This window comes from Penicillium manginii (assembly GCF_028828005.1).
Source record: "Penicillium manginii strain IBT 31320 chromosome Unknown utg000004l:1.0-7231830.0:1.0-7236170.0, whole genome shotgun sequence".
NCBI lineage: Eukaryota > Fungi > Ascomycota > Eurotiomycetes > Eurotiales > Aspergillaceae > Penicillium > Penicillium manginii.
This window is the reverse complement of record NW_026643105.1, coordinates 4966791-4981108: the sequence shown is the minus strand read 5'-3', so window position 1 is coordinate 4981108 and position 14318 is coordinate 4966791. Positions and strand designations below refer to the sequence as shown.

Genomic DNA, 14318 nt, shown 5'->3' with positions numbered 1-14318 from the left:
CGAATGCCGAAAATGATTTTGAAGGTTTCCTTCGGCTTTTGGTATCAGCGCTAAATTATCATTGTGATTCTTTCTCCCTCTCAGGTAAGTCTGGTAAACACCGGGTCGATTGCCGCTATGAAGTGCCGTACTCTGGTCTTTAGAAAGATGTAGCCGAAATAAATAGGGGTCCTTATAGGCTACACCGCTGTTTAAAAGAACAGGAAATCCTTCGGCATTTTCCCGACGTATTCTCGTGGAAGGGATTGAATTTCAGATCTATTTCGGAAATTTCCCGTGTCGGACTGACCCCACGGGGTAACTATTTATGGATCACTAACTTACCCCAGATGTTAAGAATCTACCGAAGCCCCCTTTTATTGAGAGATTCAATCACATAACCCTGAATTCAAGCAAATATATTCTCACTTTCCGTACCAAATCAATTCCACCTGATTTCACAAGAGCGGTTAGGTAACCTTGACGCTTCACATCACGGACTAAAGTCGATCGGAGTCAGAAATGACACAAGAAAGAGCCGAAGACTCAAAAGAGGACTTCGACGCCAAGCACCTCGAATCTCTTGCCTACACAGGATTCTCAGAAGAAGAGGCTGCAGTTCTTCGTGAATACGGCGGCATCAAAGGAAAAAAAGTGATTCGAAAGGTACTTCATAATTTACTTAATGTATTTCAAAGCTTTGTATTCACCACATCGCTAGGTTGACGCACATCTGCTCCCTGTTCTGGCATTTCTTTATCTGTGCTCCCATGTCGATCGAAACAATCTGGGTAATGCGAAGATTGAGGGGATGAATACGGACCTGGGGTTGGTAGGGCATCAATATAATATTGCGAGTACTCTTTTCTTCGTCCCATACATTATTTTCGGTATGGTTCCACTGATTCAAATCCTTTAAGCTCACATTTATCGCTGACCGTTGAATTATAGAAATTCCTTCCAATGTGATGCTGAAGAAAACCGACCCGAGTTATTGGTTAGCCTCGCAGGTCGTCACCTGGGGTATTGTCATGACCTGCATGGGTGCGGTCCAAGGATTTGCGAGTTTGACAGTGTGTCGAGTTCTGTTGGGTGTTTTTGAGGTAACCTAAAATCCAGAATCTTTCCGTCTAGACATTTTGGAGCTGACAGACCGACCTCAGGCAGGATTCTTCCCCGGCGCAGTTTATCTGGTCACACAATGGTATCCTCCCAATGTGATTCAACAACGTTTAGCCCTCCTCTACACTGCTTCAGCTATTTCTGGAGCTTTTAGCGGTCTCCTCGCATACGCAATTTCCAACATGGACGGTCTGAGTGGTGTGGCTGGGTGGAGATGGATCTTTATACTGGAAGGAATTGTCCCGACAATATTTGGCTTGCTACTGCCATTGATTCTCCCATGCTCCCCGGAGAAGGTAGGATGGCTCAGTGAAGAGGAGAAACTTTTCATAGACCTGCGGTTTCGACAGGCTGGTCATCGCTCTGTTACAGGAGAAGGAGACAAATTTTCTTGGTCTCTTCTTCTGAAAACGATGGGTGATTGGAAAATTCTTTTGGCTGTCCTGATGGCCATGGTCAATGCGGCCCCCAATGCGGCATTCTCTTACACCATGCCTACAATCATCAATAAACTAGGCTTCCAAGCATCACAGGCTCAGCTACTAACTATTCCACCATATTTTTGCGGTGCTGTTTCAAGTTGGCTCTCTGGACGTCTCGCCGATCGCTTTGCTTGGCGATTTCCATTCATAGTCATGCCAATGGTTTTGATGCTAATTGCCTTCGTGCTTCTTTTCATATTGTCGGCCAATGTCGAGGAGTACAAAGGACCCATGTACTTTGCTGTTGTTCTTGCACAGATCGGTATATACCCCTTGCTTCCTGGGATATCAAGTTGGACTACGAATAACCTGCCCCAATCATGGAAACGTTCGATTGGAATTGCGTGGCTTTTGGCCGCAGCAAATACTGCTAGTAAGTTTTGATTTTAACACAACGAAATATAGAGAAAGATTTTGACCATCGTAGGCTTCATTGGGACAAACGTATTCCTGGAAGATCAAGCGCCACACTATACAATTGGGTATGGAGTGTGTCTTGGTATCATCTGCATGGGTATAGCTGCCGCCTGTGCTCTTGAATATAATCTCCGGCGATTGAACAAGACCAAGAACAGCATGGATGAAAATGAGGCTAGGGAACTGTATAGCCCGGAGCAGCTGGTGGCTATGGGAGAGAACAGTCCTCTGTACAGATACACACTGTAATTAACTCATGTGAAGTCTATAACCCTGAGTAAACGTTTAATTCCTCTTCGTTATTTTCTATGTTCATTATACCTCATGCAAATTTGAATGATGTGAGAAAATTCCGAGGTTGATTAGCACATGAAAAAGAAAGAAAAGCTGTGAAAATTTACAGCCCAGCTGGCTCCGATTCTGAGACTTTTTAATGAGAGATTTATACTACCATTTGTCCAAAATCCCATCGCGGCCAAGACTCGAATACATCAAAGTACTAGTAATTGACAAAATTGAGTTTTTAACTGTAGTCTAGGTACAAAATCGAAAGTGAAAAAAGTTCAAAAGCCAAGAATTGGCCGCAGAAAGTATACTCAGAAGAATGCAAATGCGTTCGGTGGGCTTGCAACCGCTCCAGGGGCCTATTTCGCATGAGAGGGATCAGTTTCTTATTTTCGTCTGTGAATTTAGTAGCCGAAAAAAACTTACATTCATAGGAGAACTTGTAAAAAAGAAGGTATACCTGTTGGCTTCTTCGCAATATTTGCTTAGCTTCTCCAGATCGAACAATTCGCCAATTGGCATTCCCCAGCCAGCCAGCAACCACTCATGCAGATGCCATTTTGTCTGTGAACAAGGCCAAACCTCAAAGGATCGCGTATCTCCTGCAACAGCTGCAATTTTGTTGTTCCAGAGAAATGACAATAACTCCTTCGAAGGCTCGATTCCTATGTTTTCGGGTTTCTGTTTCCGGTAGAGTTGATCCAGGCGAGCCCGCTTTTCTTCGCCCATTTCTTCATATTGACTAATATAGCCGAAGCGGATAAGAATTATATCCCCGGGAAGAATTTCGTTTTCGGAGATACCTTGAATTTCTAGTACCTTGAGTAGCTCATTGAATGATACCGGGTGGGCAGTCATGGCATCGATAGAATGGCCATTCTCTTGGGACCATTTGTACCAATCAATCAGAATACCGCGCCCAGCAATTCCATTTTCTGCAATATCTGTATAGAATTAGCACCGTGTCTAAGAAAAAACATTGTGTCGGAATCGTCGGACTGCTAAAGCGACTTACGTTGGATGCCATTGGGGATCGGGGATTCGGCAAACTCCGCAGCTTTCCGACCCATATAATAGAGCTTGACATGGACGTCAGTATCAGTAGATTTAAAGTACAATGATTCTGTGTCACTCACTTCTTCCGCTTGATAAGCGTAGTGTCTAAATCCATCCCACTGGGAGCTGCATTGAGAGTTGAAGGTCCACTAGACATTGCATCGTAAGAAATTCCGTTTCCTGTAAGATGGCCATCTCAAAAGCTTAAGCATACCTCATCATCATGTGCAATCTTGAGTGGCGCTTTGTTATTTAGCTTGATCTCAAGAGTTTTGCGACCTAAAGTTGGATAGGAAGAGCCAGTCAAAGTCCAACTGGATGCGCCTTGGTGTCAATAGATCTGCGCTTCACTGATGAAATTCCAGATAGGAAATGGTATAAGGTAACTTACTTTAGACAGACTCGTTTCCCAGATTTGATTTCCTGCTTTGCAGCCCTTGCCACAACGTCCTCACTGAGATGATTCAAAGTTCCTATCTGGTCATTCGGACCCCATAGTCCCCAAGAATTGCCGTGCGGGCCATCTCGCTTTAGAGGCAGGTCGCTGAACGAAGGGTACTCTGAATAGTTGGAATCCATTTCACAGTATATTGAATCAGTTTGTGCCTCGATGTGTGTAATTGGGAGCTTTTAGTTTGTTAGCAATTAAAGGGTGTCGTGTGTTGTCGTGTGTTAACTGCGCTCCCCCCCCCAACCTTCAAAAGGCGGGAAAATCCCGACAATCGGAGAATATCCGACGCGGTACTCTGCATACTTCTTTTAGTAGTACCGGTCGCGTCAAACTTTGAATGTCCTTCTTCCAATATTGTTCCAATATTATCAATTTGAATAATCTAAGACCATGATGTTATACGGAGTACTTAAACCCAAAAGTCCGCACCAGTCACAAATTTTGGGCATGCGTTTGAATTCATTGTCTTTCTCCCGACAGGCCGATTCACTGAATATCTAGACCGGCTGATTGGGCTTATCCAGATCTGCCCGTATAATTAACGAGAGCTACATCATTTCCCTAGAGGTTGAATATTTCGATACGTTTTGAGAGCCAGGTAATGGTGCTCCCTTCAACTGCGAAAGTCGTTTCCGCCCGCTGCCCCGATAGTACGAGAGCGTAGAATTTCCGACTTGGATAGTAAGAATTTCAGAGGAACCTGTGAATAGAAGTTCCAACGTATTCAAGTTTCAATTTGACTCTGGTGGGTGACCTGGACCGGGGGATCTCCGCTCACGTGCGCGGAGTAGCTATCTCATCGGCAGTCTGCAACGATATCTATACACTAAACGCGGGGGAACGGGGTGATCCCCGGATTGTATGTCCCGCTTAGGTGGATGCTGTCCAACCCTATCGGGTCGCTTTTGGATAAAGATCTCGTTCGCTTCGTTTTTCAGGGAGCTTTGGTATCATCTAGGCCCGCCTCCCCCGCCTCATCGCTGGTTCCACGTGAGCGGAGGAGGTCCCCGGTATCTTCATGAAGACACCATGGCTAGCTCTTAAATGAGCCTGTGCTGTCGTGTTGCAGCCTATCAAATTCTAATATCATTAATTACTTTCTACAGAACAAGCCAAAACAAAATGGAACATTTCGACGTCGCCGTTGTTGGACTTGGTGTCCTCGGAAGCTCAGCTTCGTACCACGCCGCCCTCAAGGGTGCCAAGGTCCTTGGACTGGAACAATTCGAATTCGGACACGTCCACGGAGCATCCCACGATACATCGCGTATCGTTCGGAAATCCAACTCTGAGTCCGAATACGTGAAGCTTGTCAAGGCTGCCTACAACGACTGGGCTGAGCTCGAGAAGCTCTCCGGGCAGAAGCTCCTAACCACCACCGGTGGTCTCTTTTTCCTCCCCAAGGACGCTCCGATTCCAGCCAGTAACTACACAGAAGCCCTCACCGCAAACGATGTCCCTCATGAGCTTCTTGACAGCAAGGAGGTGAATAAGAGATGGCCTCAATTCAATGTGCCGGATTCGGTTGATACCGTATATGACCCAGACACGGGAATCGTTCATGCGTCGAAGACAGTCGCGACAATGCAATGGGTGGCCCGGTCTAAGGGTGCGGTGCTGAAGGAGAGGACTCGCGTCGAGCGCGTTACACCCAAGTCATCCGGAAAGGGCGTTGTCATTCAAACGTCGCAAGGAACTTTCCACGCAAATAAGGTGATTCTCACCACGGACGCCTGGACAAACAAGCTGCTCGCCCCTCTCGGCGTACACATCCCTCTGCAGATCATGCAGGAGCAAGTGACATACTTCAAGCCCAGCGAGCCAGCCGAGTTTGAATCCCCTCATTTTCCGACCTGGATCTGGGGCGGCGCTCCATGTTATTATGGTTTCCCTTGTTATGGTGAGCCGACCATCAAGGCTGCCCACGACTTTGCGCAGAATATGATGACCCCCGAAGAGCGTACATACGTACCTTCACCACGGTTGCAGGGAGAGTTGACTGAATTCCTGCAAAGGCTCATGCCCGACAAGGGCCGTGAGCCGTTGCGCACGGTCACCTGTCAGTATACTATCACTCCCGATCGACGATTCGTTATCAGTCCGCTGGACAACCACAAGGACGTGATTGTGGGGCTAGGTGCGGCCCATGCTTTCAAGTTTGCCCCGGCTTTTGGACGAGTGCTGGCGGAGTTGGCCGTGGATGGTCAGACAGTGGAGGATATCTCAAAGTTCGGTCTACCGAAGACCGCATCTGCTACCAGCAAGATTTAAATTTGGCTGGTTGGTGCGGATTGATGTGTTATGACCATGTAAGAGAACTATGTTAGAAAATAGTTGATCAATGCCAATACCATGATGTCACATTGGGGCCAAAACATGTGGAAAATGAAGTAAGGTTAGCGGGGAGTGAAAGTTAAGCTTGTCCGATAACATCAGGCGAGCGCGGCATAGGGTATGTTTGTGGTCATGTCATCCCTAGCGGGGTTGCCACAATGTAAACGCGTTTCGAAACAAGCCAGCAATGCACCCGAATGGTGCTAACAACGAGACACAGCAGCACAGTGCTCGGAGCGACCGAGCGGAGTCTCAGAATGCCTTGAGCCGTGTCTTTCTTGGCTCTGTGCAACGCGTGGGGGCTAAATGAGTCAGTCGCACACACGTGCAGTTCCCTTCGGTTAGGACGGCGTTCTCGAAGGGCGCTAGAAGGGCAATGTCTCGGGCATATAATGATTCATTGGTGAGTGCAGCGCCCCGTAGCGGACAGTGAATGGGTCTTTATCTTTGCCAATTCGTAGGGCTGGCGAGTCGTACTCGGGGCGACCGAAAATCGTGATAGATTGGTCGACCTCTCTGTTGCACGACCCACATGACGAAAGAAAGAAAGTGGATGATCTTCACAAACGAGAATTGCTGGTTGCCTAACTCCGCGGGAAGGGGTAAAGCCAGCCCTATGACCAGGCCCCAAAATCTCACCACATGAAAAGCTAGTAAGATAACTAGTCGGTATGTCCATCATTCGTAGTGCTTATGCTGTGATGTGAATAGGGGGGGCCAAAATGGTCTGCAGTGCAGCCCTATGTATGGGGTCGCGTGAATACGGAAACCAGCTGGACAGAAGCATGCAGGAGATAGTGGCAGAAATGGCGACGTGTCTCTGAGCAGCGGTCAATCTGCGGGGTCCCAGCTTGAAGTCGAGGAGGCTCCAAGGCAGACACAAACGCGGATTGGCTCGTTGTGGTCCAACACGGTGGGATTTGGTCTATTCTCACCGACACGACTAAACCTTACCGGTGGATACGTGGGTTCGCCTGCTGCAGCCTCCGGTTGGTGAATTCCAGGACCGGTCCGCTATCAATGGAGACTTCGGGCTGAACTGCAGTGCTGATTGGAGAGAGACGGCTGGGGGCGTCCTTTCGACAGGCCCGAGGGCAGGTTTCGACATCCCCCGCTGCAATCTAAGTGGTTGCCCTATGGCAGTCAAGACGATCACAGGGAAATTGGCTCCCCGCAAGAGGAGAGTGGGAGCGAATGCGAGTGGATGTGTGTGGTTGTGTGTGGTTGTAAGAGGTGAGGAGTACGAGGGAAGATGAGTTGGCAAAAGGCAGCATAAATATCAGAGGGCCCGTGTCCTCCTTTCAACTTCCCATTCTCATAACCTTTTGGAATTTAACCTCTTATACTCCATCCTCTGCGCTCTTCTCCTCTCTCATCTTCTTTATTCCCTCCCCCAGGTGATGCACTCTCAGTCATACCAATCTGGTCAATATCCCAAGCGATCCCTGTCCCAAACTTCTACCACCACCACATCCTCGCGTGATAGTCAACATTCCAACGAGAAGAAACACTCCAGCACATCCTCCAATCCAATCACCAGGCGATTCCGATCAGCCTCGAAACCATTGCACCCGATCGCAATTCCTCAGAGTCATTCACGACCTAAATCCGTCAGCATGTCTCAGCCTCGCGACATCCCCCGCAGTGCTCCTCACAACACCTACTTTGATCAAGACCATGGCTCTACAAGCCCTGTTCAGATGTCGCCTGACGAATCGTCCCCTCGTTCGCCTAAGGGAGACTTTGACCCAAAGCGTGCCCCCACCCCGACTCGCAAGAATAGCGGCGACCACAAGCGATACAGTGGAACTATCAACCACTATGGGCGGCACTCGAATGATTGGCTGTTCGGTGGTTTCAGTGTTCGTGAGACCGTCCGTGATAGCTTCGACAAGCTTCGCAACAAGGAGAGTTGAATTGGTGGACCATGAGATTTCTACCTTTTCTCCTTTCTGATCGCCAAATTCGGCAATCCTGCCCCGTGCGATATTCGGCCCCCAAGCATGCGTTGCTCCCATCCGCGGAGACGACCCATTGACCTCTTCTACGGAAGTGATTGAGAACATTTGATTCGCCGTCAAAACATCCTTGTTTCTCCCCCACAGTTGATGTCATCTCCGAGTGCGGAGAAGGCTTGTATCTCGGGCATGCCTTAGTCTTGCTCCGATGATGACATGTTTCCCCTTTGAAGCATTGTCATTGTGTTGAACACTTTGCAACTTCAATTCGGACACACGATTTCATAGCGGACTAGTTTCCTGCCCTGATATGTCCCTTTTACGACTTATGTTATACCCTTATGTGTGACCTAGCCAGGCTAGCCAAGCTAGCCTTAGATAGTTGATTGACTTGCATGAACTGGCTGGTGCTCAATGCATCGCTTTTGTTTTCGGTCTTTCCCTTTACATGCACCAAATGACACAGCTGTGCTACATACTCGATATTTCCTACTGTTTCTCTTCTCCGTCCCCGATGTAGCTGCGTATTGACAGAGCGGAGTACTCCCGTTTCATTCCCATCTGGATGGCTCCGCTTTGCCTCCGAGAATCGGCAGTTCTCCGACCATCAAAAATGCCCGCATTAAACATTTAAGACAGGACTTGCCAAATATACTTATATTCTGGATGGTAGACGATTGAAACATTGTTACCACACAAGAACAATGAACGGTGGATTCCGACTTCTTAGCCAAAACCTGCCCCTTCATCCACTATTCCGAGTTTGCAGCCCCCACGCCCACATCCCCCCGCTCGCACTTCCTGCCAGGAACTGCATAGGCCGACGCCAAGATTAACTATCTAGGCAATGCTCTCAAATGGCCCATCAAAAGCCCGTCATTGCGATCCTATATCAGGCCCTTGCGCCGCCAATGTATGACGGCGTTAGCAAGCCGCCCAAACCAGGTGGTTCGTGCATAGGAGAGGAGGCTATCCAACTCAAGTTTCACCACCCAGCTGACAAGAACTCAGGTTATCAAGATTCGGGCTCGGATATCGCATACACGCTTTCAAGAGAAGGGCTTAATATCCTTACACCCGTGGAATGCCCAGACCCCGCGGATCAAAATCAATGGTGCTATCCCGACACCGAAGAAGGGATTTTAGAGGCAGTGCAGAAAGGCGCGACACACCTCTGGGCCAATACGGTACTCTTCGCAGAGCATCCACTGCAGACATCGACTCGATTGACGCCCTATGAATCCAGTCTGAAAGTCATCGGCCAACCCCCGATCTGCGCAGATAGATTCGACGACAAGTCATTTACTAATGACGAGCTACGCCGGCATGGAGGTTTCACGTTGCCCCGATCGTGGACAGTGGATGATCCACGGTCTATGGAAGGGAACGATGTAGTCCTCCAGAATAAATTGGACGAAGTGCTTGCCTCGATGACGGAGAGCGACTATCCTATCATCGCGAAACCAGTGCGTGGCAGGGGGAGCCACGGCGTAAAGATCTGTCGAACCCCTGCCGATCTCCGCGAACATATTGCTTACCTGTTTGATGAATCGCCCCGTGTACTTTTGGAAGAGTACTTGAAAGAAGAGGAGGGTACCATCACTATTATGCCTCCATCTGATCAACGCGACCAGCACTGGGCATTACCCCCCGTCACTCGATTTAACCATGTTAACGGGATAGCTCCCTATAGCGGCAATGTAGCCGTGACGGTCAACTCACGCGCTGTGACAGCGGCGGAAATAGAGAGCGACCCGGCGTATTCCACTATAATGAGGGAGTGCGAGGGTGTGGCTGGATTGTTGCAGACAACCGCGCCACTTCGGATCGATATTCGACGATTTGGGCCTGGGACCAATTTCGCTTTATTTGATATAAACATGAAGCCGGTAAGTTACCGTGTGTCATAACCAGGTCATATTAATACATGGCCCCAATCCAACCACACATACTGGGGTTGGCAGTTTATTTTGCCGAGAATTTTAAGCTGTTTTTGATGTGGATGGCAGCGGCATTTACCTTGATTTGAATTTGCGGAGTGAATTGCTTCCGCAAATGACCCACAAACGAAGAAGCTTGGCAAGGCCCATGTGCCACACACGTCAAGGCAATGGCCGATACCGCGAAAACAAGGAGAAATGCTAACTCTTGGTCGAACGTGTAGAATATCACAGGGCCTGGGCGCCCTGGCCGTGACGATCAGACCAGCTTGATGGGACTCGCAGCTGGGAGCATAGGCTGGGACTATCCCGCATTTCTGCAATATGTGCTTGGGTCGGCACAGAATTTGGGGGCTCTTCGGAATTATAGAAGTGCTTTGAAAATTTGATCTCACCGACGCAAACATGGGCTTGCGATTCGGGCCGATTAATTTGGGTTGGTAACCAATTAGATACGGCGATTGCGATAAATTCCAAACAGAGCCAGGGTCATCACAAAATTCCTTTTTATTGAATTCGATCTCCAGTCTTTGATCTCTGATTCGCTTTTCGTAAAATAGAAAAAAAAAATAAGGGGAGAGAAGTGAGCGAACCCTCTTGTCACGTCATCACAATCAGCTCCCGCCTCCCAGAATTCTGGGATCCCAAAAGAGAATAAAAGGAAAGAAAGAAGAGAGCCAAGGTAAAAAAAAAAAAGGGATTTAAGTTCAAACACTGATCTTGGTAGTGACTGTCCATTACTCGTTGCATAATCACTAGATGGAGGGGGTGGGAAAAACTTGGCGCTTCTCCTAAGGTAGGAAGCCTCCAATATATGAAAGAAAGTCTAAACAAGAAAGAATCGAAAGAATCGAATGGGAAAAAAGCAAAACAAGATCACCACAACCAAGCAAAACTGAAAGAAAATGAAAATGAAGAGAAAAGTCGATCAAATTAAATAGAAAACTCCAGGAAACTCCACATCAACACCCAATAGCTATGGTTCCATTTCTTCCGAGGCTGCAATACGATTCATGCAGATTGCCACTTCGCGATATCCGCCACAGAGATATCCAAATTTTCAGCCGTCAGTCTCTGCAAAGTTCCAGCTTGGAGGGGGGCTAAAGAGAGAGAAAAATCGAGTCATCAGCAAGAGTCCAGAAAAGGAAATAGATGGGGCCGCGCCACTTCTGATCTCAGAACCGATACCACGGCTAAGGTAGTTGGCCGTTTTGGCGGAATAGCCAGATAGGGAACGGGATAGATAGGCAGGGCACACAGAAAAGAAACATTCAATTGAATGATAATTGATCACCCCCACTTACTCGGTCTTTGGGCCGCTGGAGCAGCAGCGTGCACATTAATGACTCCCGAATCGACAAACTCCTTCGTGACAACTCCATTGACGGAGGCTGCACTCAGCATCACGCGAACACGATACTTTCCTGGTCGTGAAATCGTGAGAGAAGGGAGTTTCGCATAGCCGCTCATCGCATTATCGCTGCGACTGCGAACACTAGCCGTTAAACTGCCACCCAATCCAACAGCAGGTACAGTGCTGTTTTCATCACGCAAGCTAGCGCTAACGACGAGGTGCTGTACATTTCGCGCAGGTATGCCGATTGGCCGAACGGCTATGATGACGGGGATGGTGAAAGGGAGTCCGGGGCGCACAGCGGCAGGAGGAGCGACTTCAAAAGTCAGGTTGAATTCGCGGGCAGCCATATTTTTTGTCTTTTTTTGTCTTTTCTTCTAGATTGCGAAAGCCTCGAATTGAAGAATTTGGGGGTGTCGGGATATTTAGTAGCCTGGGCGTATGGCGAATATAAGGTAAAGTTCAAGCGATCTGAATTGAACCAATCGGGGAGGAAGAGGGAAAACAGATCGGGGGAGTAGTACAATTGGAGAAGGTGGATCGGAAGTTAAACTTTCGTAGTGTGGACGAGGACAGATCGAGAGGCACGATATGTGAAATAGACGTTGAATGGTAGTGAGGAGTAGAAACCTTGGAAGGGGATGAGAGAAATTATGATTATGGTTGAAGAGAAAAAATATGGTTCACGGGAGATCGCCTGGCCTTCATATACCTCCCCGCAGCAGCCGAGACACCAATACCGAGTATTCAATATCCCATCGAGGCCCCATATTCTAGAGAAGGCGTTTGGTCAACCATCGAAGAGCTAGTAGATGTTGCCACCCGCAAAAGTACTTACACGATATGAGCGCATGAATGGTCGGTGTCCAGGTTCCTGGGACGAGGCCAAGGCAGCGATGATGCCGTGCGGGTATGGAAATTTGACTTCACATTGAGGAAAACCGAAATAAATCAAAATAAAACCGGGCAAGAATGGGTGAAGATCCTCCGGCCGATGAGGTGTTTCTTCGGCGGCTGCATGCGTCCTTGCAGCAGCACGTTCCGGGAAAATTGGAGCAACAAAGAAAAATAATGTATCGAAATATAAATTTTGGGAGAAAATAATAATCAACAAATCGAAAGAAAGGATCGACAAATTCTTTCTTACAGGGAAATGGTCAACCAGGAGAGGGGCAGGGGGCAGGAACCGGCAAGTGCTAGATCTGAGAAATTGAAGATGCGCTGCAGGAAGATCTGATACTAGCGTGTAGATCGACTCTGGAGCACTTCAGGTCATAGCCCCACCGTCTGGCAGCCGTGACTTTGATTCGGTCACTTTGCACCCTCTGACCGATCCTACTAGGGGTAACCTTGGTGCACAGTTGACACGCGCCTAGCCATGCACGATCGACGTTCGTGTGCAGGGGCAAACCAGAGCAGGGAGGGGTGGTGTTCCAATAGTTCCGTGCACGGATCCACTCCGACCTGCCCCGCCTGCGATAACCGTCCTGTTGCAGCTGTCACGACGTGTTTGGATCACATCGTGGCGTTGGTGAAAGCTCTTGGTGGTGAGATTCAGCTTTGAATGTCCTCGAGGAAAAGGCGAATTATGGGAGTGCCACTAAGGCAGCTACATATCTATGTTTGGTGCTCTCTGGGAGGTGGTAGATTCTTCGGCCTTGAACACCACAACTCTAATGTGCACATTAGAGTTGATGAGGACACGCCTGAAATTCATCAAGGGAGAACAGCCTGCAGAAGTCGGGCCTCTGAGCATGAAGATGCAAGCCACAAACGGTGAACTGTGGCGCGTGGGGACTATATGCGCATTTCGTAATCAGGCCTAAGGACCATCGGTCACTCCGAAAGGTGTTCGGCAGCCGTGCTGGAGCTTGATGGGTCCAGCCCAAAAATGCGCCGGATTGATGTTCTTTCTCCCCCTTTTCCTGGTTATGCACCCTTCAAGTTTGCAAGCAATATTGTTGCCTTGTTTGATGGGGTGATGGAACTGCCATCGTTCACTAGCCACAATTTTTAGCTTCATCAGCCTCACTTTTTGGCCCCATCAGGAATCATCTAGGCCGGGCCCCACTTGGGTCTGTTCTGCGTATCGGGGACCATTAGGGGAGGGCAGGATCCGCAACACCATGTGTGCGCTAGGATACGACTCCGGGTCAAGAATCTGAGATGCGTTCCACGAGGAGAAAGCTTCGGTCAGGTCCTGTATGATGCTTGGCACGTCCCGCTCCCAGCGAGGCTAGACTCGATGATCATGCCGCTGATCAGTCACGGACCAGTCGATAGTTCCTCCCGGGTCATGGTTTGGGGTTTCCCGCATCCACTGTGATGGGCCAATTCGGTCAAATGGGACTTTGGTTGACAAAGGGGTCGGTGCAAAAGCAATTAGTGATCATGTCCGAGGGTCATTTCGACAATTGACGACTGTCCATTTAGAAGGAGTTCGGAGTCCACGAACTTTTCCTGGCCGTCTGCATCCTTGAGACATGTTCGAGATCAGGTGGACGTGTTTCAAGGGATCAAACCATGGTTCATGGCATGCAACACCGGGATTTAAACTTTGGGGAAACAAACGGGACGGGACTACGCGAGCCCAACTTGAAGATATCCCCTGGAAATGACACAAGAGAAGCGTCAACTCCTCATCCGACGCATAGGGTTGAGATTGTTATTTCCGGGAATATGAAGATCCACGTAGTCCATAGCAAAAATCTGAGACATCAATTCACAATAGACTAGTGTAATGAAAGAGAAGACAAGCGACCATGAACTTTATTTGCTCTTGAACACTTGAACAGGGGGTAACGACAGAATGATCGGACCCGCTCCGACGTCAATAGTCGCACCGCCACTGCGGCTGATGCTGTGGCCCCTGTGACCTCTGTGGCTGAATGCAAGGGAGTGGCGCGAGTGGCTGGAGCGGTGTGGCGGTGGACCCCATGC

At 48.7% G+C, this 14318-nt stretch overlaps 6 protein-coding genes across 6 annotated transcripts; 4 read left to right on the top strand and 2 right to left on the bottom strand.

Annotated features, from left to right (window-relative positions):
* Nucleotides 1-501: 501 nt before the first annotated feature.
* Nucleotides 502-2249, top strand: N7533_005570 (MFS transporter; the record flags this gene model as incomplete). The annotated part of the gene is made up of 5 exons (XM_057102220.1): nucleotides 502-645; nucleotides 701-869; nucleotides 931-1082; nucleotides 1143-1956; nucleotides 2011-2249. The coding sequence occupies 5 exons, from the start codon at nucleotides 502-504 to the stop codon at nucleotides 2247-2249; spliced, it is 1518 nt and encodes a 505-aa protein (XP_056961850.1).
* A 347-nt stretch (nucleotides 2250-2596) lies between these two features.
* N7533_005569 (uncharacterized protein) lies at nucleotides 2597-3920 on the bottom strand (the record flags this gene model as incomplete). Its single annotated transcript, XM_057102219.1, has 6 exons — nucleotides 2597-2644; nucleotides 2712-3229; nucleotides 3301-3364; nucleotides 3422-3490; nucleotides 3556-3655; nucleotides 3733-3920. The coding sequence occupies 6 exons, from the start codon at nucleotides 3918-3920 to the stop codon at nucleotides 2597-2599; spliced, it is 987 nt and encodes a 328-aa protein (XP_056961849.1).
* A 994-nt stretch (nucleotides 3921-4914) lies between these two features.
* On the top strand, nucleotides 4915-6063 carry N7533_005568 (putative sarcosine oxidase; the record flags this gene model as incomplete). Its single annotated transcript, XM_057102218.1, has 1 exon — nucleotides 4915-6063. One exon carries the CDS (start codon nucleotides 4915-4917, stop codon nucleotides 6061-6063), a length of 1149 nt encoding a protein of 382 aa, XP_056961848.1.
* Nucleotides 6064-7526: 1463 nt separating this feature from the next.
* On the top strand, nucleotides 7527-8042 carry N7533_005567 (uncharacterized protein; the record flags this gene model as incomplete). Its single annotated transcript, XM_057102217.1, has 1 exon — nucleotides 7527-8042. The coding sequence occupies one exon, from the start codon at nucleotides 7527-7529 to the stop codon at nucleotides 8040-8042; it is 516 nt and encodes a 171-aa protein (XP_056961847.1).
* A 953-nt stretch (nucleotides 8043-8995) lies between these two features.
* Nucleotides 8996-10413, top strand: N7533_005566 (uncharacterized protein; the record flags this gene model as incomplete). The annotated part of the gene is made up of 2 exons (XM_057102216.1): nucleotides 8996-9973; nucleotides 10249-10413. 2 exons carry the CDS (start codon nucleotides 8996-8998, stop codon nucleotides 10411-10413), a joined length of 1143 nt encoding a protein of 380 aa, XP_056961846.1.
* Nucleotides 10414-11035: 622 nt separating this feature from the next.
* On the bottom strand, nucleotides 11036-11728 carry N7533_005565 (uncharacterized protein; the record flags this gene model as incomplete). The annotated part of the gene is made up of 2 exons (XM_057102215.1): nucleotides 11036-11124; nucleotides 11329-11728. 2 exons carry the CDS (start codon nucleotides 11726-11728, stop codon nucleotides 11036-11038), a joined length of 489 nt encoding a protein of 162 aa, XP_056961845.1.
* Between the last annotated feature and the right edge of the window lie 2590 nt (nucleotides 11729-14318).